General features: G+C 48.9%; 1 protein-coding gene across 5 annotated transcripts in view; it reads right to left on the bottom strand.

The window, feature by feature from the left end:
* Nucleotides 1–16,824, bottom strand: part of LOC119975951 (monocarboxylate transporter 14-like) — a 67,680-nt gene extending 50,856 nt beyond the window's left edge. For 3 of the 5 annotated variants that reach the window (XR_005462838.1, XM_038815929.1, XM_038815930.1), the window contains exons 1-2: nucleotides 16,518–16,824; nucleotides 615–901 (exon numbers count right to left, since the gene is read on the bottom strand). Coding sequence is in view for 4 of the 5 variants with exons in the window: in XM_038815929.1 (XP_038671857.1) it covers nucleotides 615–901; nucleotides 16,518–16,783 (553 nt within the window). In the remaining variant the exon portion in view is untranslated. The other 2 variants (XM_038815932.1, XM_038815931.1) reach the window with 2 other exon arrangements.
* Between the last annotated feature and the right edge of the window lie 6,292 nt (nucleotides 16,825–23,116).

Raw genomic sequence — 23,116 nt, 5'->3', positions numbered from 1 at the left:
GATTCTATGCCTGATTCCACTGCCTGCTGAGCATTTGTCTGGAAGGCCTCCTGTTCCCATGATAAAATGCTTCCTTCCTTCACTGCCCCCCCTGCACCAGAACCTCGAATGCAGCAGCTGAGAACTGTGGATCCGTTCTCTCTAATGTAACTATTTTGTGTTTTTCCATGTCAAAGTGATTTGTACAATGGCTTTCACCACTCCTCTCACAACAATGAACCTCCCCTTAACTAGTGCAGGCTTGCCTTAATTCATGCTAGCCTCTCATGCATTTGGACCCCATGTTGAGACATGCAGCCACACAACAGCACGTTTGGTGCTGATTGCACGCTAGAACAGTAGTAATGAACAGACAGCACGTGGTTGGCGAACTGCCCGCATCACAGGTGCTGGCAATCAGCCATTGAGATCCTGTGCCCATTTTTGGGGGCTGTCCAATTTAGCAATGGAAAACAAATTTTCCTCTGTAATTCTTAACAAATGGATCATTGTTAGGTGACAGATTATGGTATCAAGCCACACAGAGATATTTTCAGGAGTAGCACGAATGCAAAACAATAAAGAAGATCCCTTTCTTTTCAACATAACATTGCAGTAATAAATGACATACCTACCAACAATAAGTGATATACCCATTGTCAAGGATCCTATCCACGCTGTCAATGCACGACTTTGATTAAACTCCTCAAGCCATTCAACATAAAGTATCCCCAGAGCCATCTGAGATCCCATGACGAGTACGTGCATGATGAAAGACGCCAGAACCACCATCCAGGCCCAGCCCCTGTCTATGTTTGGATTTATTATTTGCATCTCATTTCTGGGTTTAGCACAATCTTCTGAGTGGTATTCAATGCTTCCACCACTGGTTCTCATCTTGATATTTATAGCTGAAGAGAATCTGGAAGAATAATAAGAAATAATTGGTCATATTCTTTTCAATGTTAACTATAATTTTCCGTTTCCCTTCATTTTTTTATTAACAAAAATCAAAATTTTGATCTTTGAAATGAGCATTGCTCCACTGTCACGTAATTATTATTTTAATTTTTACGCTTTATGTTTTCCTCTATTCTTTAAGATCAAATAATTTACTATGATACTCAAAATAGCAAACTGATGTACTTAAATCTATCTACAATCTGGATTTGGCATCTCTGCATAGTTAAGCTATTTTGGGAACTAGGTTGAGCTCTCTTCTGCACTCATGCAGTTTAAGAAACTAGATTATCATTAAACGCAGGTTGTTTAATTGTAACAAACAACACTTACCATTCCCTATCCTCTCTACTGCATAAAATTCCTGAGGTTTAGTTTTTTTGAATGAATTGGCAGTCATATGAATTGAATGAATTTGGTACTTCACATTTTTTTGTTTGTTGTTTATTGTTTCTTCTGTATCTTTGCATCTGACCATTTAAACAATCCAGATTAACTCCCTGCCTACGGTCAATAGTGTGATTAAGATAGTGGGAGCAATTTTGAGGCCACACTCTCTGCCCATGAGAAAATCTGCGCGGGCTCAAAGTCCGGAGAGAATGGAAGAACGTGATTCTTCCCGGTGTGATTGGATTTTGCAATATTCACCCTCTCTCCGATGGAGTAGTGCGAAACACGCGGCAGGAGCCTGAAAACATCATTTTAATACATTTGCATGTCATTAATGAGGACTCTCTACAGACCTTCACCCCTTACGGAACATTCAGTGGGTGCCAGCATGATGTCACGCCTGCGTTATTTACATTTTCTTAAATTTAGAGTACCCAATTATTTTTTTCCCAATTAGGGGCAATTTAGCGTGGTGAGACCCATGCAGACACGGGGAGAATGTGCAAACTCCACATGGACAGTGACCCGGGGTCGGGATTGAACCTGGGACCTCGGCGCCACGAGGCAGCAGTGCTAACCCACTGTGCCACCATGCCGCCACGCCTGTGTCATTTACAACAGTTCTACAAAAGCATGAACCTGGAGACCTTACCACTGAGGGGGATAGCAGAGGTGAGCACTCAGCCAGCCATGATTCTCCAGGCTCTTCACTGCTCAAGGTGCACCGGAGAGGACGTGGGAGACACAGATATGTTCAACTCAGGGGCGGGGCTGGGGTTCAGTCACTCAATATCGGGGGGAGGGGATGCCAGCAGACCTTTCCATTCATTCACCTTTAGGCACCCCTTGCTTTCAGGGGATCTGGCGGCCGGTAAAGGGAAGAGTCCCGTTTGAAAATGTACCGGCAAAGGGTCTTCTGACCTTGGTCTTCCTATCTTCAGATGCTGGAGAAGATTCTGCCTTTCCCGGGGGTCAGAAGATCACTATTGCCATATCCTGGAAGAGCTTAAACCACATGAAATGAGAGGGCATCCACCGCCCATGGCCCTTAAAGTCACCACTGCTCTGAACTTCTAAGCAAGCGGCTTGTTTCAGAACAGCACCGGTGATCTTTGTGGCATCTCCCAGTCAGCCGCACACAAATGCATTTGGGAGGTTACAGATGCCCTTTATGTGAGGGCTCAGGTGTAAATCAGCTTGGTCCGTGACCAGGAAAGCCAAGACACATGGGCTTCACCTATTTAGCTGTTAAGCCCCAGGTTCAGGGTGTGATAGACTACACCCTCGTGACCCTGCGGTCTCCATGGCATCATGCACCGCCAATTATGAACCACAAGGGATTCTACTCCCTCAACATTCATATCATCAATAACCACATAATGCAAATCATATAGGTGTGTGCCAGCTTCCTGGGGTGCGCCCATGACAGTTACATCTTGGCGCACTCGCAGATCCCAGACATCTTTGTGGGAGAGTAGTGTCTGGACGGATGGCTCCTTGGGGACAATGGGTACCCAATAGGAAGATGGCTGACGATCCCGCTGATCCTCTTTCCTTTGGGTGCCCGGGGGCCCCTGTGCTCCTCCATGGGATAGAGGAGCAGCTGAAGTAAGATCCAGAAGCCCCACATTCCTACGGTGCTGACACACGTGGATTCCCACCAGTGCCTGCACCATGCAGCTGATGCCCTCAGCTATAAAGGGCATGCCCTCTGCCATGGAGCAGACGTCCCCCACCATGGAGTGTACCTTCTGCACCAAAATCTCCACTGCGGATGCCACCCTTGCATTGTTGTCCTCATTGCATTGCACTGGCAGCACCATCTCCTCGGTCCACAAGACAAAGGACATAGGAGCAGAATTAGACCCATCGAGAATGCTTCAATCGCTCTTGCAGACCGAGAATTGATGCTGTCATCCCTTTTTGATTCTCATGACACTGCCTTTGCAGTTCCGTCAGCTCTGGGATGACCAGACCCAGGGGCACATCATCAGCCAGGAGCTCAGCAGTGTCCAGGGCTCCAGCATCCCTCTGAGTGTCAGATCCCTGGGAGGTCCCTACCTCCATCTGCTGTGTATCTTCAGCTATGAGGGGCAAAATTCTCCGACCCCATGCAGGGTCGGAGAATCGCCCGGGGCCGCCGAAAATCCCGCCCCCGCCGTGGCAGAAATTCTCCGCCACCCGGGAATTGGCGGGCGCAGGAATCACCCCACGCCGATCGGCAAGCCCCCTGCAGCGATTCTCTGGCCCGCGATGGGCCGAAGTCCCACCGCTGGGAGGCCTCTCCTGCCGCCAAGGTTTGAACCACCTCTGGTGGCGGCGGGATCGGTGGCGCGGGGGGCCCCTGGGTTCCTGGGGGGGGGGGGGGGGCGCGGGGCAATCGGTCCCCGGGGGGGTGCCCCCACGGTGGCCAAGCCCGCGATCGGGGCCCACCGATCAGCAGGCGGGCCAGTGCCTTGGGGGCACTCTTTTTCTTCCGCTGCCGCCACTGTCTCCACCATGGCAGAGGCGGAAGAGATCCCCCAGCGCGTATGCGCCGGTGGTGACGTCAGCGGCAGCTGCCGCTGACGTCACCACCGGCGCATGTGCGAACCGGCGAAGGCCTTTCGGCCAGCACCGGCACCAGGCGTCAAAGGCCGCTGGTGTCGGTTTTGGCGCCAGTCGCCGTGGTGCCAACCGCTCCGGCACGGGCCTAGCCCCCAAAGGTGCGGAGAATTCCGCACCTTTGGGGAGGCCTGACGCCGGAGTGGTTGGCGCCACTCCCCTACGCCGGGACCCCCCGCCCCGCCGGGTAGGGGAGAATTCCGCCCGAGGTGCTCACCAGGGAGTAACCCAGGAGCCTGCCTACCCAGATTAGTTAATCCCACCCAGATATGAGTATCTGCACTGGTGGAGGATGTGGGTGACAGATGTGACGCTCTTCTATATCTGAGAATACGCCCACTGAGCTGCTTGGGTCTGTGATTTCCAGGGGGCGTGAGGATGGTTCGGGCTGCTCTTCTGATTGCCCTGCAAGGGAAGGGAGATGGCATTAGTATTTCACCGGGATAAATAATGCAAAATGTTTACTCACGTGAGGTTTGAGGAATGATTATTTGTCCTTGGGGGTCTCACTTTTGATCATTATCCTCACTTCGCCATCAGCACAGGTGAGGCCCTGCTCCTCCCCAATCAGTTCATGGGCTCTTTCATGGGGGGGGGGGGGGGTGAGGGTGCAGATCTCCCACATGATGCTGGGTGGCTGGCCCCTGTCACACCCGCTGTGCTCGATTTCATCCTGCGGGGTTTCAAAAGGGAGAGTTTAAGCGGAATTCCTGCCAGTTCAGATGGTTCAGGAATGGCAAGCATGGGACTGGAGGGGGAGCAGGGATGTGAGGACCAGAGTTGGGACTGGGGGGCACCAAGGTTGTGTGGGGGTGGAGGGGCCTCGTGAAAGGTGGTCAACATGCAAGGTGACTGGGTGAGAGATCACCTTTGACGTGCGAGGGGTGGGGGAAGGGGTGCATTCAGAGACTGGAGGTCGTAGTTCAGACTTACCTTGGCCGAACAAAGAAGGTCATTCATTTTCTACGGCACTTCAGCTCCATCCTCTTCACCAGGGAGGTGCCACTTACTAAAGATTGTAATACCCTCCCAGGCGGGGATGGTCATTTTGTTGGTGGGCTGCTTCCTGGAGTGTGGGTACAGAACATCCCGCCTCTGCTGGACTCCATCCGGAAGTTCGGCCAGGGCTCCCTCCAAGAATCGTGGAGATGGTTTCCTGGCCGCCATCTCACTTGCAATGGATCTGGAAGAAGAGTTGGGGAGCACTGGGAAGGTGTATATATGGAGCTCCCCAGTGATTAAGTTTCCCCAGGGCGAGTGAATCAGTGGGAGGCCGCCAGGAGTCACTTTGTTTCACGTGGAGGAATAACATTTTACTTGAGAGGTTCAAAATTCCTTGAGAAATCCCTCCCGATGCACCATTTTTCTCACCGGAACTGACACTTTGCCATTTTTTGGTAAGAATGTGCCCAATAAGCCGAGGTGACCCTGGGATCATAGATTCTCTGTTTTTTAGATCAATAGGTTTTGTTCTCAATGTGTCCATTAACAGCTTAGATAGATTTCTGTCTCTGCTCTTTTAAACAATACACTAATCAATTTAAAACACAGCGATACCTTTAAGCAGCATTACGACTACTACTTTTGTGTGATGGGAACTATTTGTACTGGGTTGTCTATTTTAACAATCCATTCAATGTCTTACTGCTATGTGGAGTGGAGAAATGAACAGCCTCCTAAAACAGTTCTTAGATTTGGTGATGTAATGTGTTCCATGATCATAGAATTCATAGAATTCTGTGCAGAAGGAGGCCATTCGGACCATCGAGGCTGCATGGCCCTTGGAAAGAGCACCCCACTTAAGCCAACGCCTCACACCCTATCCCCGTAACCCAGTAACCCCACCTAACCTTTTTTGGACACTGAGGGCAATTTTAGCATGGCCAATCCACCTAACCTGCACAACTTTGGACTCTGGAGAAAACCGGAGAACTCAGAGGAAACCCACACAGACACGGGGAGAACGTGCAGGGCACTCAGGCCATTCAGCGGTTGATCAACTCCATATTGGATGTTGGCCGGCGGTATTCCATGGCCCAACGTGTGAGCTGCTGACGGAGAGGAAACAATTACAGATGGAGTTTGACCTGCTCTTCACTGGGAAAGCAGTGAAACCAGCTCCTCAAGGCATGAGGGACCTTTTATGAGCACAGGGACAAAGCCAGCCGCTTACTGACACACCAGCTGAAGAAACAGGCAGCCACAAGAGAGATACCACAGATCAGGGATGGAAACAGGAAGGTAGTCACGGCTCGCAACCTTCTACCAGGGACTATACACCTCCAAGCCCCAAGAGGGGGACTCGAAGATGAAGCAGTTCCTGGACTTGCTGGGAAGCCTGGCTGTGGAATGGAAAAGAGACAGGGACTGAACATAGAACATACAGTGCAGAAGGAGACCATTCGGACAATCGAATCTGCACCGACCCACTTAAGCCCTCACTTCCACCCTATCCCCATAACCCAATAACCCCTCCTAACCTTTTTGGCCACTAAGGGCAATTTATCATGGCCAATCCACCTAACCTGCACATCTTTGGACTGTGGGAGGAAACCGGAGCACCCGGAGGAAACCCACACAGACACGGGGAGAACATGCAGACTCTGCACAGACAGTGACCCAAGCCGGGAATCGAACCTGGGACCCTGGCGCTGTGAAGCCACAGTGCTAGTCACTTGTGCTGCCATGCTGCCCTAACTGGAAGCAATAGGTCTAAAAGAGGTCATGGACTCCATCAATTCCATGCAATCAGGGAAGGCACCAGGACGGAATGGGTTCCTGGTGGACTTTTACAAAATGTTACGGCAGCACTAGCTCCGCACCTGTGGGAAATGTTCAGTGACTGACTGTCAAAGGAAACCCTGTCGCCCATGCTGGCTCGGGCCTCGATCTCATTGATCCCAAAGAAAGACAAAGACCCGATGGAGTCACACAGATCCAACTCACTCTTGAACACTGACACTAAAATCCGGGCGCAATCCCGAGGCGACTGGTGAGCTGCTTGCCAGGAGTAACCGCGGAAGATCAGACGGGTTTGTCAAGGGCAGGCAGCTGACGGCGATCATCAGATGCCTGCTGAACGTAGTCATGTCCTCACCCAGGGAGGAGACACCAGAAGTGATCATCTCCATAGATGCAGAGAAGGCTTTCGACCGAGAAGAATGGAGGTACCTCATGGAAGTACTGGAACGGTTTGGGTTTAGGCCAGTGTTCATCTCGTGGGTGAATTAGCTGTACCGCGCTCCCATGGTGAGTGTACAGACGAACATGACCAGTTCTGACTATTTCCAGCTGCACAGAGGCATGAATCCGGGATGCCCATTTTCCCCGCTGCCATTTGCTCTGGCAATTGAGCCACTGGCCATCGCTCTTAGATCAGCGAAGGGGTGAAGAGGCATACAGAGGAGAGTAAGAGAGCACAGAGTTTCACTCTATGCAAATGACCTGCTCCTCTATGTATCAAACCTACTATCCAGCATGGGCAAGATTATGGAACTCCTGAGGGATTTCGGAGCCTTTTCGGGATACAAATTAAAACTGAGCAAGAGCAAAATCTTCCCGGTGAACCCCCAGAGGGGTGAAGCAGAGCTGGTAATGCTGCTGTTCAAACTGGCCCAAACCAAGTTCAGATACCTGGGGATTCAGATACCCAACAGCTGGGCACAGCTCCATGAGTGGAACCTGTCCAACCTAGTGGAGGAGGCGAAAAGGGAATTGCGAAGGTGGAACAATCTCTTCTACTTTCCCTGGCGGGAAGAACACAGACGATAAATGAACGCGCTGCCAAGGTTCCTCTTCATATTTAGATCACTCTCGATCTGTATCCCCAAATCCTTCTTCACCGAGGTGGACCAGCTGATTATGGATTTTGTGTGGGCTGGGAAGAACCCCAGGTTCATGAAAAACATCCTACAGAGAGGGCAACGCAGAGGAGGCCTGGCAGTACCGAGCCTTCTATTCCATTGCTTGGCAGCAACTGTAGAAAAGGTGTGGGGGTGGCTGGGGGAGCCGGAGATGGAATGGGTGTGGATGGAGGAGACCTCCTGTATTGGAATGTCCCTGCATGCACTGGCCACTGCCCCACTCTCACTCCCCCCAGCCAAATATTTGTGAGCCTGGTAGTGGTAGCTCCACAAAGAACCTGGAAGCAGCTCTGATACCACTTCAAACTCAGAGACATGTCTGTTGCAGCCCTATCTACAGAAACCATAGGTTCATTTTGGCAAAAATAGACACCACTTACAAAACCCTGGAGAAAGGACAAAGGGATGATGACAGTAAAGGAGTTATACATAGACAGTAGAGCTGGGGGAGCTAACGGAGAACCTCCAGCTCCCAAAGGGGAATGAGCTCCGGTACCTGCAATTATGAGATTCTCTCCCAAGGAGGCTGCAACGTTCCCCCAGCTACCCAAACATACCCTACTGGACAGACAATTAGCACAGGACGAATTAGGGGATGGTAAATGCTCAAACGTATACGGACGGCTGTTAGAGGAGGTAAGGGCCCCTTATGGGAGGACTCTGGAGTGAAGTACTGTATAGGGTGAACGCCACCTCCTCATGCGCAGGGCTAAGCCGGACGCAGTTATCGGTGGTGCACAGGGCGTACCTGACCAGGACACGCATGAGCGGGTTCTTCCCAGAAGTGGACGACAAGTATGAACGGTGCCAGGAGGGTCCAGCCAACCACTCCCAGATGTTCTGGGCCTGTCGCAAGCTGAGCGGGTTCTAGACCGCCTTTTTTGAGGCCATCTGCCATGGTGTAATTCGAACACAGATCTCCAGAGCATTAACCTGGGTCTCTAGATTACTAGTCAAGTGACAATATCACTGTGCCACTATCTCCCTCTTTTCACAGGCTTTTGCTTCACTGCACTTTCTCTTTTCGGTTCAACAAATTGAATGGCTTCACTCTTTTTTTGCAAGTGACATCACTTTCCTCACGAACAACCAACCTCTTTAGCTTTTTGTTGTACTGCCTTTGTGAGAGTTAAATCTTCTCTTGTTTGTAAGAGATCTCATAGGGTTTTATTTAAGACCTTAACTGGTATATGCTCCATGAGCCGGTACACGTCATTTATGAATCAATTCATGCATTCACCTGGTTTTTGCTTCCTCTTATTAAATTTTGCTCATTCAATGGTCACATTTTTTGAACATTGATGTACACATCAAATGCTTGGAGGACTTCACCATATGAGCTTGAATTCTCATTGACTCCCTGTCTCTCTATAATGTCATCTCCAATCAGGGCCGGCTCAAGGTACCGGCAACTCGGGCAGTCGCCCGGGGCACCATGCGCTAGGGGGCGCCATCAAGGAGTGCGTGACCGGCGTCAGAGACCCGGCGCCGCGTAAAAGACTCGGGTCCCGCGCATGCGCAGTTGGGCCGGTGCCAACCAGCGCATGCGCGGTGGCCGCCCTCCCCCAGGCCGGCCCGCACAAACATGGCGGATGGATCCAGGCTCGCAGGTGGAAGAAAGGAGGCCTGCCGACAGAGAGACCGGCCCGCCGATCGGTGGGTCCCGATCATGTACCAGGTCACTCCGGCGCGCCACCCCCCCCCCCCCCCCCCCGGTGAACGGAGCCCCCCCCCAAAGGGCGCCGAAGTTCAGCTTGCCCGGGGCGCCAGCAACCCTAGGGCCGGCGCTGTCTCCAATAGCCCCTACTGCATAGAGTAAAGTACTGATCTGATTTGTTTGTTCCTTCTTATGAAAACCTGATGCTGTTCTGTATCTGGATAATCTCATCCAATTGTCCTAATGTTGAGCCTGTTGCAAGCCTTGAGGACTCTCGGAGAGGTTCTGCGAGTGGCTATATAGATCCATGCCTCGCCTAGGTCTGGATCTGCTGCTTCAGCAGTTTGGTTGTACTGCTGTTTATACTCTGGGCAAGTGTGGGTCAGCTGTACCCACAATGCTCCATTCTCAGATGAGTCTTCAATCTTTTTTCTTCTTCTCCTTTTTCCAAGAAATTTCAAGCATTTTAACTCTGCAGTCTTAACTTGGAGTTTTTTTGAGATATTTTATGTTCTGTCTGCTTGCCAGCATGTTTTGTCTTGGGTTCAAGGACTAGATGGGGTTTCTTTAGGGTTTGCCTATTTCGCAAAGAAATCTACTTTAGCCTGTAACTCATAAAAACCATTCATGTTTATTTACAGATCTATATATATCTCCGTAACTCTACCTGATGTTGTACTTCTGCTTCCCTCCAGATCTCACTTACTTAATCATGTGACATTGCATCATGGTAACATCAGCAATTATAACAGTATCGGGTGCTCCGATATTAACCCTTTACTCTACAGGGACCTCTGCTGTTGGGTCTGTAATGAGTTTTTGGTTCTTTATGCCACATGTATCCCAGGGTTCTATCCATCTGGCCATCTAGCAGTATGAATATTTACTACTCTTTCACAGAGTGGCCAGTACAAGCTTACATGTTTTCTTGGTAGATTTTTCAAGCCTTCATTGGTGGAAAGTTGATGTTCTTAAGACTTTTTCTATCACATAAAACATATGAAATAGGAGCAGGAGTAGGCAATTCAGCTCCTCGAGCCCACTCCGCCATTCAACACGATCATGGCTGATCTCATCTCAGCCTCATCTTCACCTTCCTGCCCGCTCTCCATAACCCTTCATCTTATTGCTAATTAAAAACATATTTATTTTGTAAGGGTCATTCTTGCTGATTCCCCGATTTTCCCTTTCTTTATTTTTGCTGTTATTATTTTTGATGTACAATGGGCATGTATCTTTAAATCAAGCAGCAGAGAGAATGAGGATATCGAGAAGTTGCAACAGAGCATATGGTGCTACTAGCTTTCGAACAGGAGAAATCAGGCTTCTTGTTTTCTAAATTTAGAGTACCCAATTAAGGGGCAATTTAGCATGGCTAATCCACCTAGCCTGCACATCTTTTTTTTGGGTTGTGGGGGTGAGACCCACGCAAACACGGGGAGAATGTGCAAACTGCATGGACAGTGACCTGGGGGTGGGATCGAACCTGGGTCCTCAAGCACCATGAGGTAGCAGTGCTAATCATTATGCCACCGTGCCGCCCCTCAGAGAACTCAGTCTTTGCGGCACCCAAGAGATGGGGGGGGACCCGGGTCGAATGTTTGGCGGATGCCAATCAATTGGCAAAAAGGCCATATTCTGCCCGGTAACAGGTGGCGGTTGGATCTTGCCTGAGTAGGATGATTTCCAGAGATCTAAGGAAAGTTTAGTTTGAATCCTGGACACTCAGAGCCATGGACCTGCTCCCTCTCTTCACTCTCTCTCCAGAAGGCTGTGAGTTGAAGTATTTCTGAACCTATAGAGAACCTGAATGAATGAATCGACAGTGAAAACCATTTCAGGCTGCAAACAGAGACCTCAATCTGAAAACTTGCTTTGAAGGAAGGTCTGCTTAAAGACAACCATCTGAAACAAAGATTTTATCTTTTTCCTTTTTTTTACACCCCTCTCCTCCCCTCATGTTTTTGTCTGCCTTGTGTGTGTGTGTGTGTAGAGGGTGGGGGGAGGTTAAATTGGGAGATTAGGAATTAGGTACCAGTTAACCAATTCGATTTGCTGCAGGTTTCATTGTAGTTCTTGCTAAAAATAAAAAGTAATTGTGTTTAACTTTACAAACCTGGTGACTATAATTATGACATTCAAGCATGCAATGATCACTCTTCCCTCGATAATCTTTTACTACAAGATCATTCATTATTTTCATCTCATTGCATAATATTAAATCCAAAACAGCCTGCGCCCTGGTTAGTTCAACAATATATTCTTCCAAGGAACCATCTCTAATTTACTCTATGAACTCTCCCTCAAGGCTATCCTTGCCAACTTGATTAATCCAGTCTATATGCATATCAAAATCACCCATGATTATTGTTGTACCCTTCTCACAAGCCCCCAATATTTCTTGGTTTATACTGTGTCCTACAGTGGAACTACTATTAGGGGACTTATAGATTACTCGCTACGGTCTTCTTTCCCTAGCTTTTTCTTATTTTTACTCAAACTGATTCTACATCTTAGTCTCCAGTGCCAATAACATTTCTCACCACAGCACTGATCCCTTCCTTTACTAACAAATCTACACCACCTCCATTTTCATTTCTGTCTATTCTTCCAAAATACTGAGTACCCTTGGATATTCAACTCCCAAGACCTGGGCGGGAATCTCTGATCCCCCGCCGGGTCGGAGAATCACCGGGGGGCGGCGTGAATATCGCCCCGCCGCTCCGATGTTGGCTGCCGAATTCTCCGGTGCCGGTTTTTGGGTGGGGACGGGGATTGCGCCGCGCTGGTCGGGGGCCATTGGCAGCGGCGCCCCCCCCCGGCAATTCTCAGGGCCCCAATGGGCCGAGCGGTCACCCATCTTCGGCCAGTCCCACCGGTGTGAAATAGACAAGGTCCATACCGGCGGGACCTGGCTTGGAAGGCAGCCTGCGGAGTCCTCGGGGGGGCACAGTGGCCTGGCCTGCAGTCGGGACCCACCGATCTACGGGCGGGCCTGTGCCGTGGGGGCACTCTTTCCCTCCACGCTGGCCTCTGTAAGGCTCCGTGATGGCTGGTGCGGAGAAGAAAACCTCTGCGCATGCGCAGGAAACATGCCAGCGGTTCTGCACATGCGCCAGAACACGTTGGCACTCCTGCGCATGCACCAACTTGCACCGGCCGACAGAGGCCCTTCGGTGCCGGTTGGCGCGGTGCCAACCCTTCCAACGCCGGCCTAGCCCCCGGAGGTGCGGAGGAATTCGCACCTTCCGGGCGGCCCGACGCCGGAGTGGTTCACGCCACTCTTTGGCGCCGGTATGGCCCGCCCCTCTGATTGCAGGGGAATCCCGGCCCTGGTGTCTTTGTAATCATACCCTGTTGTCTCTATTTACGCTGTTAATTCATTAATTTTATTTTCAATGCTACATGCATTCTGTTACAACATATGTCATAGGAAATGGCAAGTGTGGGGTGGGGGAGAGGGGAGCTGGTGATAGGGTGGGGGCAATGTGGGATAGCAATTGGAGCCACACAGCCATGCCAGAGTGGAACTCCTGACCTACACCAGAAAATGCTTAACACAGAGTTGACCACCAAGGCGCACATCATCAACTGACTGGCAGCCACTACCACATTTGGGACACTGATACAAAAAGAAACGTTGCCTTTTATTATCCTGTAAGCATGAAGGGACAGTATATATTCACAAAAAAGGAGCATACTTTTGAAGAAGGAGTGTTACCTTCTGTGAACATGCCTGTTTTATTCTGAAATAGCTTTGGTAAACCAAATACCATTTAAAAAACTACTCCAAGGAAACATTTTCACTGAAGCAAACAAGGGAAGGAATTTTCTCAGGGACTTGGAGGCACATTTGAGGTCCAGGAAAATCTAGGCGAAAGAGGTTGTACCAATCCACTGATGTCTCCTCGTGCGTTTCCCAGAGTCAATGGTGAGAAACCTCTCAAGGCTCATAAGCAACCAATTAGGAGTAATTATTTGTTGTCAATAAGATTTAACTGGCATCGCACTGAATCTCCACTGCGTTTGAAGCTCATTTGGTAACGGGAGCCACACGCAGAGCAGAAGGTCAGAGTGCCATGACAAATAAATTAAATCTACTGCCTTAAGATGCAAATTCGCAAGCCACAGGAAAACTGAGCATTTTCCTCCAGTCTACTGGATTATCGGCGGCAAAGAAATGGCATCTGTTGCCTTTCGCCATTTCACTCCACCCATTTTATCCAGCTTTCTCACACAAGCAGCACCCTCACTGCAAAGCAAACATAGTGAAGGCCGTTTGTCAACTTTGCAGTCTGACAACCTTCCCACTGGCCCTAATTAGATGACAGTCCCGTGGGCGGCTCTTATTTTTCTTCTTTTTATACATTTAGCGTACCCAATTCATTTTTTTTTTCAATTAAGGGGCAACGTAGCGTGGTCAATTCACCTACCTTGCACATCTTTGGGTTGTGGGGCCGAAACCCACGCAAACACGGGGAGAATGTGCAAACTCCACACAGACAGTGACCCAGAGCCGGGATTGAACCTGGGACCTTGGCGCCGTGAGGTAGCAGTGCTTCCCACTGCACCACCATGCTGCCCCTGCTCTTACAGGCACTTCCTATAAAACTACTCTGGGAGGCAGGCTGCTGTGAACAGGTTCGGGACTCATAAAATGGTCGCGGTTGCCAAACATTTTTCAAAGACTAGCAGATTCAGCCCAAAGTGTCTCTAACCAAAAGAAAAGGTGCCTTGCACTTGATGAATTAGATCACACATGTTTTAGCTCGGCTTTGGGTTGTACACTTCGAGTATTGCCAAACATGATTAAATGTTTTCTTGGTGGTTTCAACACTTGACTGGCCCCCATACTCCAGCCATTCATCAAATCCATCCTTGTGACGTACTACCTTCCTATGCCAATTGAAATGGCAGAAGATTCACTCCCAATTGGATGATGCTCGACTCTTAGCCAAACAGCCTTTTACCCCCATTTTCGATATTTCTGTGCCCGATAAAGATACATTTGAAAGAAAATGTAAAAAATCTATCAATCTTTTTTTAACGTTCTGATGATTTTTTTTCCATGGTTATGTACAGCAGTGTCCTGGAGCTTGATATTCAATTCCTGGAGACTCCAGGCCAATCCCAGAGAGTTGGTAATCTTGTTTGTGGTTCCTATTGGTAATATCACTGTGGTCACATTGTTCAGAAATTGTTTTTTAAAAAATTATTTTTATTCAAGTTTTCTAATAACAATAACAAATTTTCCCCGCAGACTAAAACATACATATCGTGCTTCCACACCGAAGCTAGAGCAGAACTCACCCCCCCCAAATAAATAATAATAGCAAATGGTTATACAAAAAAGAACAGAAAAAAAAAGAACAGAACAAACCCACCACTGCAAAATCGAACCTCCCGACCATCCCCAAACCCCCCCCTCCCTGCCCCCCCCCCCCCCCCAGGTTGCTGCAGAGACTGATCTCTCTCTACCCCTTCGCCAGGAAGTCGAGAAAGGGCTGCCACCGCCGAAAATACCCCCGTACCAACCCCCTCAGGGCAAATTTCATCCTCTGCAACTTAATGAACCCGGCCATGTTGTTGACCCAGGTCTCCGGACTAGGAGGCCGCGCATCTCTCCACTGCAACAGAATCCTACGCCGGGCTACTAGAGATGCAAAGGCCAGAACGCCGGCCTCTCTCGCCTCCTGCACTCCCGGCTCGGAAGCTACCCCAAAGATCGCGAGCCACCAGCCCGGCCTGACTCTGGACCCAACCACTTCCGACAAAATCCCCGCCATCCCCTTCCAAAACCCCTCCAGGGCCGGACATGCCCAAAACATATGGGTGTGGTTTGCTGGGCCGCCCAAGCACCTTCCACACGTGTCCTCCCCTCCGAAAAACCGGCTCATCCTATGAGCTCTGTGCAGCACCTTCAGCTGGATTAGGCTGAGCCGCGCGCAAGAGGAGGAAGAATTCACCCTTTCCAGGGCGTCCGACCACATCCCATCCTCAATCTCTTCCCCTAGCTATTCCTCCCATTTCACTTTGAGCTCATCTATTGAGGCCTCCTCTTCCTCCTGCATCAGCTGATAGATAGCCGAGATCTTCCCTTCCCCGACCCACGTCCCCGAAAGCACCCTATCCTGCACCCCCCCTCGGCGGCAGCCGCGGGAACTCCGCCACCTGCCTCTTAACAAAGTCCCTGACCTGCAAGTACCTAAAGGCGTTCCCAGGAGGGAGGTTCCACTTCCCCACCATTGTTCAGCAATTGTTAACCAGTTAATAGAAGGTTTTCATCTTAACTACCCAAAAATACTAAAACGAGAATCGTCATTGTTGCCAAAGACGGGAAAAATCCAGATGGACTGCCTCCGATTTTTATCACGTGCTAGAACGCAATTATATAAATTATACTGTACATTATGATTTTAGCAGAGAAAAGCTTTGCCAAATATTTTTTCCAGAACGATGATGTCTCTTTAACCAATGGTTACACAACCAAACGATGTCCTTGGGCAAAATCATGTGTCTATTTGTACTCCATAATCGCAGACTTTCCTATTTACAAAGGAACACATTGCTTGTTGTTTATGAGTAGCATTTTACAAAGAATCTCTAAATATAATTATAGGTCGTAATCCTCTTTTACCCCGGGTGTTACATTGCAATGTTTAACTTAACACCATCCAATTAACCTTTCTATCTTAACAAAGACCTGGTCAGCTTTTAAATCAAAATAGATCATTTTTTCCCTCAGAGCATATTTGGATTTGATTTTCCATCAGTTTTAAAAGCGCCTGTTGCGAAATAAAATGAAAAGAAATGTATAATTGTTTGACATTTCTCCAATTGTCATAAATAACGAGAAATAATCTAAGAACGCTTAATCCTTTTCCATTAAGGAGTTTGTCAGCTTCCCAGCTTTTAAAATTTGAACAAATATCCTTATCCCCGATCGCTGTCCATCTGCATTTCCTGCTGATAGTATTGCGCCTTTGTGCTTAAGCTTGAATACAATTACCTGCTCGTGCTTGAATGCACTTTCAAATGAATTGCTGTGATTTTGCTTCACTTACAGCTCTGATGTGACACAGTCTGAGTATCTCAGGGTTGCCTCGGTTGTGATGGTTACCGTTTCGCTCTCGGCGCTGCTCATTTTCTGCCGACTGGTTCTGAAGATGCTCTTTTTAGATTCCTTAGCTTGAGGCAACCTTTTTGCTGATGGACAATTGCCCTCCGGTCCCTGCCGTTGGATCCTGCGTTTGTGATTTGTTGCTGGACCGTATGTTTTGTTGTCTGATGTTGATCCTCCCTCCAGCGTGGAGATGTTTTGCTGCTTCATTCTATTACCAGCTGGCTCCGGTTTTCAAAACCTGCAATCGCATCACCCGCACACACTCTAGTGGTGGGGTGGATTCAGTCAAAAAGTGACGTCAAAACTCAAGCTCTGTCACTGATCTAAAATGTGCCAATGTATCATTCTGCACTACATTGCATAAATAAAAGTATTTCCCTTGTTCCCATTACATGCTGGTAAAGTTAACCCCTTGTTTAAAAATGCCCACTGGCAAGGCGTCGCAGCAGTCACCTGTGTAGCCATCTACGATGGCCACCTGCAAAGGACCATGGGAATTATGGCCAACCCAGGACTCAGACAGATACAGAGCCTATGTGTATCTGAAACACAGGTAACCAGGCCGGATCGAAATCCCCGCTCGTTTGCATTTTAATGACCGATTTTCCCAGGACAATAGAACTCCAATCAAGCAACCGGTACAGCCACAGACTGATCGGCGCCACTCCCTTTACTCAGAAAGCCAACTGCCAAGGTCAATGACCGCTAAGGACCCACCCAGCTACCAAGGCACCCGCCCCTTTATTGGCCGAAAGCGAAGAGAGTGATCAGAGCCCTGTCGAACTATTGGGTCCAAGGTTAAGGACCGCCCCAAAGAGCGCGAAATCCCAGAGGGATAAAAAAGGACACAGCCATATGTTCTGTCTCTTTTGGATCCGGCCTGTGCCAAACCAATTGCAACAGGAACAGCCAGCCAAGTTCAAGACCAACGATCGCTACCTGACGGATGAGCCCAGCAGAGACTGAGCCACTTTCTTTGAACCAGTCAAGTGAAATCCAGATAAAGGCCTTATCCATTTGCACAGTGCCAGTCGCCCTGAAGTTAAGTATAGGTTGTTGTAGCTGATAGGTGTAGTTTAACTCGTAGTAGGTATTGTGTTTGCTTGTCGACGTAACCCTTGTGTATGTAAATAAACCATCTTTTGAACTAACTAACTGGTTGTGTGGTTATTTGATCGATATAAGGGAAGGCTTGTGGTTCACCAACATTATTAATAGAGCAACAGCTGCACCTTCCATCAGCGCAGAGACATACATCTTGGTGGGCAACATTAGTGGACAGGCATCTGGGGCACAATTTGGTGAGCACCACACAGCTGCTGATGCACGTCAAGTGGAGGCAGGAACATCCAGCCGAGACAACAGTCAACGGTCCCAGCTCAGCCCCAGCCAGATGCCAAGTCTCTGGCAAGGTTCTCCCAGAGCTGATGCAGATGATAGGACACAGCTGTGAGATTCAGGAGAGGGTGTCAGTGACATATCAGTGATTGAAAGGCCAAGTGGAGGAGCCCCAAAGGCTTTAGGTGCAGGAGATGGTGCCGATAATGCCTGGCACCGAGGCCAACACTGCCAGGGTGGAGCAGGACGTCCGCATCTTGAGTGGCAGTATCAAAGGCATGGCGCAGTGTGACAACCATGGATGAGGGTCGGCATCATGTTCCAGTCACTGAGGGTCATGTCCTGGAGGCAGGTACACATTGCTGAGGAACTTCAGAACATGGCTCAGACACCGAAGACCATCGCTGAGGGCGTCAACACCATGGTGTAGACAATGGGGAGCCTCCAGGACGAGTCCCACAGGGCCATAGGGGCACCATCAGGGAGAGAGAAGTGCTGGAGCCCATCCCGAGGCCATCCACCAAGGAGACTACGGCGGTCTCCAGTTCTTCCGAATACCCCCTCCCCTCCTGACACCGGCGTGTCTCAAGGTCAGCAGACAGAACAGGGTGGCATGGCAACGTCAGTGGCAGTGGTAAGTCGGCTTCGGCCCTCCGGCTCCAGGCTCTCCAGAGGACGTCCGCCAAGGGCATCAAAGGCCACAAGGTGCGGAAAGCAGCAGGCTGCCTCCACCTCTGATGTGAATTACTGGGGACACACCTAGAAATGGAATTGGACCATGAACGAGGGAGAAGAATGAAGAGCACTGAGTGGGCAGTGGTGGGGTCACTATCTGTAGCTCGAGGGAATGGAAATCAGTAAAATTTTCATTATTAAAACATGTCATATCTCATACATGTGAAGCCTCTGTCAAGTTAAGCTTCACAGCGAGTCTGCCCACATCCCCACCCCCTGTTCTCCTCCGCTCTCCCCACTCAGCGGTCTAAGGTGGAAAGCCCCTGATGCAACCCCATTCAGAGAATGAGTGTGAGTGCGCTGACAGCGGAAAGGCAGGAGTCAGACTTTAGCAGAAATTCAGGAGCACCAGAGCTTACCTCATAGCGAGTGATCATCACTCTCCTGCCTTATACAGTGACCTGCTGACAGTGCCAGCGCAGGCCCATCACTCTGGAGTGATGTTACACTGACCCTGGAGGGGGATACAGGGTGGTTGGGGAGGGGCGATGTTGAGGGGGGTGGAAGGGTAGGAGGAGAGAGGCAAATAGGAGGGTGAGGAAGATGGGGGGATGGAAGGAGGGAGGGAGATTCAAGGGGGAGGAAGAGTGGGATGGAAGGTGCAGAAGCAAGATTGGAGGGGAAGGTGGGGGAAAATAAATTGGGGGGAAGAGATGGGGGGGCTCATCCGCCAGCCCCACCTCATCCGCCTCTTCCTCCTCAGACAAGGACGAATTTCCCTCCGTCTTCTCCTCCTCCTCCTGGCAGGAGTGGCATGTCGCCACTGCTGTACCAGATTGTTGAGGGCACAGCAGTCCACCACAAAATGTGAGATGCACTGGAGGGTGCACAGCAGGGCACTGCCAAAGCAGTCCAGGCATTGGAACCGCATTTTCAGCAGCCTGTTGCACCGCTCAATCACAATGTGAGCCTCATTGTATCGGGTCTCCACCTCGGTCTCAGGCCTCCACACAGGCGTTATCAGCCATGTTCTCAGTGGGTATAACCTGTCCCCCACGTGCCAACCCATCATCCTGGTGGTCCTTGAAGACACCGGGGATCTTCAAGTACCCCAGGATGCAGCTGTCATACAGGCTTCCCGCCCTGAGATGGTGAGTCACATATGATCTGAACATTCAGGGAGTGAAACCCCTTCCTGTTAATAATGACACTCCCTGATGCCCGGTTACTTACACAGTGACATGCAATCGATGGTCTCCAGGTCCTGGGCCATTCTGGTGATGGCGGTAAATCCTGTCACCCAGGCATCTTGGTGGGCCTGGTCCAGGTTGAAGGTGATATAGTCTGATGCCCAGGTATACACAGCATCTGTCACCTCCCAGAAGATTGGGATATGCCAAAAAGGTCCACACTTGAGCCCTGGAATGACCTGGTGGCATAGACGTTGAGGGCTGTGGTGACTTTCCTGGAGTGGGAGTCCCCCTCCTCCACGGGGTGCCATGTCCGTGAGGACGTGGTACAGGTGCTGCACCGTCTCCTGCTGAATCGGAGGCTACTGCGGCATATGCTGTCCACCAGCTCATGGAAGGACCACCAACGCCTGGGCACCTTGGCCTGTCGCTGGCCTCCCTTCCTGGCTCCCTCCTCAGCCACCTTTGTTTGAATCAGTAATACCCACATGTCCTGTGCCATTTCATTTGTTTAGCCACCTTCTCAAATGAAATGAAATAGGCTTCCACCTCCTTCTCGTCAAACCTTAGCAATGCTGGGACATATTTAAAGAGATCCTCACCAAGCCTTCGACTTTGACGCTCTTTCTCACTGTCCTCATCAGTATCATCCACTGTGCCAATTACGTCTGCCAATTTTAACTGACTGTCATGTTTCATGGCCATTTTCTGAAGTTCAAACTCTCTCTCTTTATCTTTTTCCTGATCTGTATCTCCCTTTCTCTTTCTTTTTGTTCTGCTAGGGATCTTCTTTCTGTTTTCCTTTCTTCTCTCTCTTTTTCCTCTCTTTCATATTCAAGCTGCTTTAATTCTTTCTTATGTTCCATTTGTTTAATTTGTAACTGAATTTTTGCCATTTCCAATGAGTCAAACTGTATCTCAGGCAACTTTAAATGCTTAGCCACCACCATAATTACCTCCTCTTTTCGCATTTTGTCAGGTAATGTTAACTGCAATGTTTTTGCCAAATCTGCTTTTAGTCTCTGTCCATAATGGAAAAAAAATGAAATGAAAATTGCTTATTGTCACGAGTAGGCTTCAATGAAGTTACTGTGAAAAGCCCCTAGTCGCCACATTCCGGCGCCTGTCCGGGGAGGCTGGTACGGGAACTGCGTGTGTAAGGTACTGCGTGTGACCGTCTCCACCCCCAAAAAGTCTCTGAGCCTCTGAAAGAGCCATTGCCCACAACTCACTCCCTACTTAAACTGAAATATCACACCTGAAAAGCAACCACAATATGCTCACCCCTCACTGTCTTTAAGTTCACTAAGCCAATCCAATAGATAGACATTTATCCCCCTCTAGCCCCCAATTTGTTATGGGCCAGGGTTTAGAGAACCCTGAAGTGTATCATGGAGTTCACCTGACCCACAACTTTTAACAGATTGTGGTATGGGGAACACACAGCCCACTCTACAGGTGTGGTACAGCAGAAAGGGGAAAGTATATTTTAAAAACAAAACAATGATTATTCTATGAACTCAGGTTAACCTTTTTAAAACATAGTGAACATCTTAGCATCCATTGATTCAAATACAACCCCCAAAGAACACTAAGTAATACTTACGTTGTACTTTTAACATCCAGAAGACTTACAAAAGAAACACCTTTTAACAGAGGCACATCAAGTTAAAGTCACTACTGAAAACATTTATAATTCTGAATTCACCAAATGATCAAGAGATAGTCTTTTTGTGGCAGACAGATCAACAATACAGCTGCTCTGTCTGGCTTCAGCTCCCACACTGAAAACGAAACAAAAACACACCCTGCAGCAAACAACCTAAAACAAAAGTAAAAAGCTGACAGACAGCCCAGCTCTGCCCACACTCTGACATCACAGATAAACACCCATTTTTGAAAGGTACATTTCTTAAGCACCCATTTCTTGAAGGTACTCTCACATGACAATCCGAGGCACCAGAAAACTAACTGGACTAGACCCGTAAATACTGTGACTACAAGAGCAAGACAAGGACTGGGAAAGTTGCAGTAAATAACTCACTCCTGATTCCCCAAAGCCTATCCACCATTCTACAAGGCACAAGTTAGGAGTGTTTTGGAATGCTCTCTACTTGCCTGGATGGGTTCAGCTCCAACAACACTCAAGAAGATCAATGCCATCCCAAAGTAGCCTGCTTGATCGGTACCCCAACCAGCACTTAAACATTTATTCTCTTCACCACTAACAAATAGTGGCACTAGTGTGCAAGATGCACTGCAGCAACTTACCAATGCTCCTTCAACAGCACGTTCCAAACCCACAACCTCTACCACCAAGAAGGACAAGGGCTGCAGAATCAACGGAACATCAACAATTGCAAGTTCAACTCCTGACTTGGAATTACCTTGGAGTTTTGTTATTGGACTAATGATCTGGGGCGGCATGGTGACACAGTGGTTAGCATAGCTGCCCCACAGCACCAGGGACCGGGTTTAATTCCAGCTTTGGCTGACTGTCGGTGTGGAGTTTGCACATTCTCCCCGTGTCTGAGTGAGTTTCCTCCCACAGTCCAAAGGTATGCAGGTTTGGTGGGTTGGCCATGATAATTGATCCTTAGTGTCCAGGGATGTGCAGGTCGGGTGGTGATAGGGTAAGGGATTGGGCCGAGGTAGGGTACTCTTTCAGAAGGGCAGTACAGACTTCATGGGCCGAATGGCCTGCTTTTGCACTGTAGGTTCTATGTTTCTCTGATATGAGTTGAAATCCCTCCACAGCAGCCGACAAATTGACTCAATTTATTAAATACATCTAAAATAAATAGCTCATCTCAGTAATGATGATTATGAAACTACTGGATTTTTGAGAAGAAAATCCTTACCTGGTCTGACCTATATGTGACTCCAGGTCAAAGGCAAGTAGCCAGGAGGCAGCTCAGCTGTATTCATAAAGATGACTCAACACCATGTTCTTGAGGGGAACGGGCAATAAATCAGTGACATGCAGATCCTCCGAATGGATTAAAATAAATCAGGTTGCCCCATCACAACCATTAATTTGCATTTATTGTAAAAGATAATAACTGACCCATACTTCCAGTCACATGAGTCAGCAATTTTGGAGACTGCCAATGGTGTCCATGAGTCAAGTCTGGTGACCTTTTGTGCGTTGTTTGTTCAGCTGTTGCTGACTCCTTGTTGAAATACAGGATAGAAGATGAAGAAATTCTGCAGATCAGCATGAAAATGGACAATACTGACGGTTCACAAAATGGTCACAGAGTGGTTGACTCTGGACAGCACCTTATCTTCCCTTTGAGGCCGAGGGACAATAAACATCCCAGGCCTATACTCATTC

The sequence above is a fragment of the Scyliorhinus canicula genome, chromosome 13 (genome assembly GCF_902713615.1).
Source record: "Scyliorhinus canicula chromosome 13, sScyCan1.1, whole genome shotgun sequence".
Classification (NCBI taxonomy): Eukaryota; Metazoa; Chordata; class Chondrichthyes; order Carcharhiniformes; family Scyliorhinidae; genus Scyliorhinus; species Scyliorhinus canicula.
This window is presented reverse-complemented; position numbering and strand designations above follow the sequence as displayed.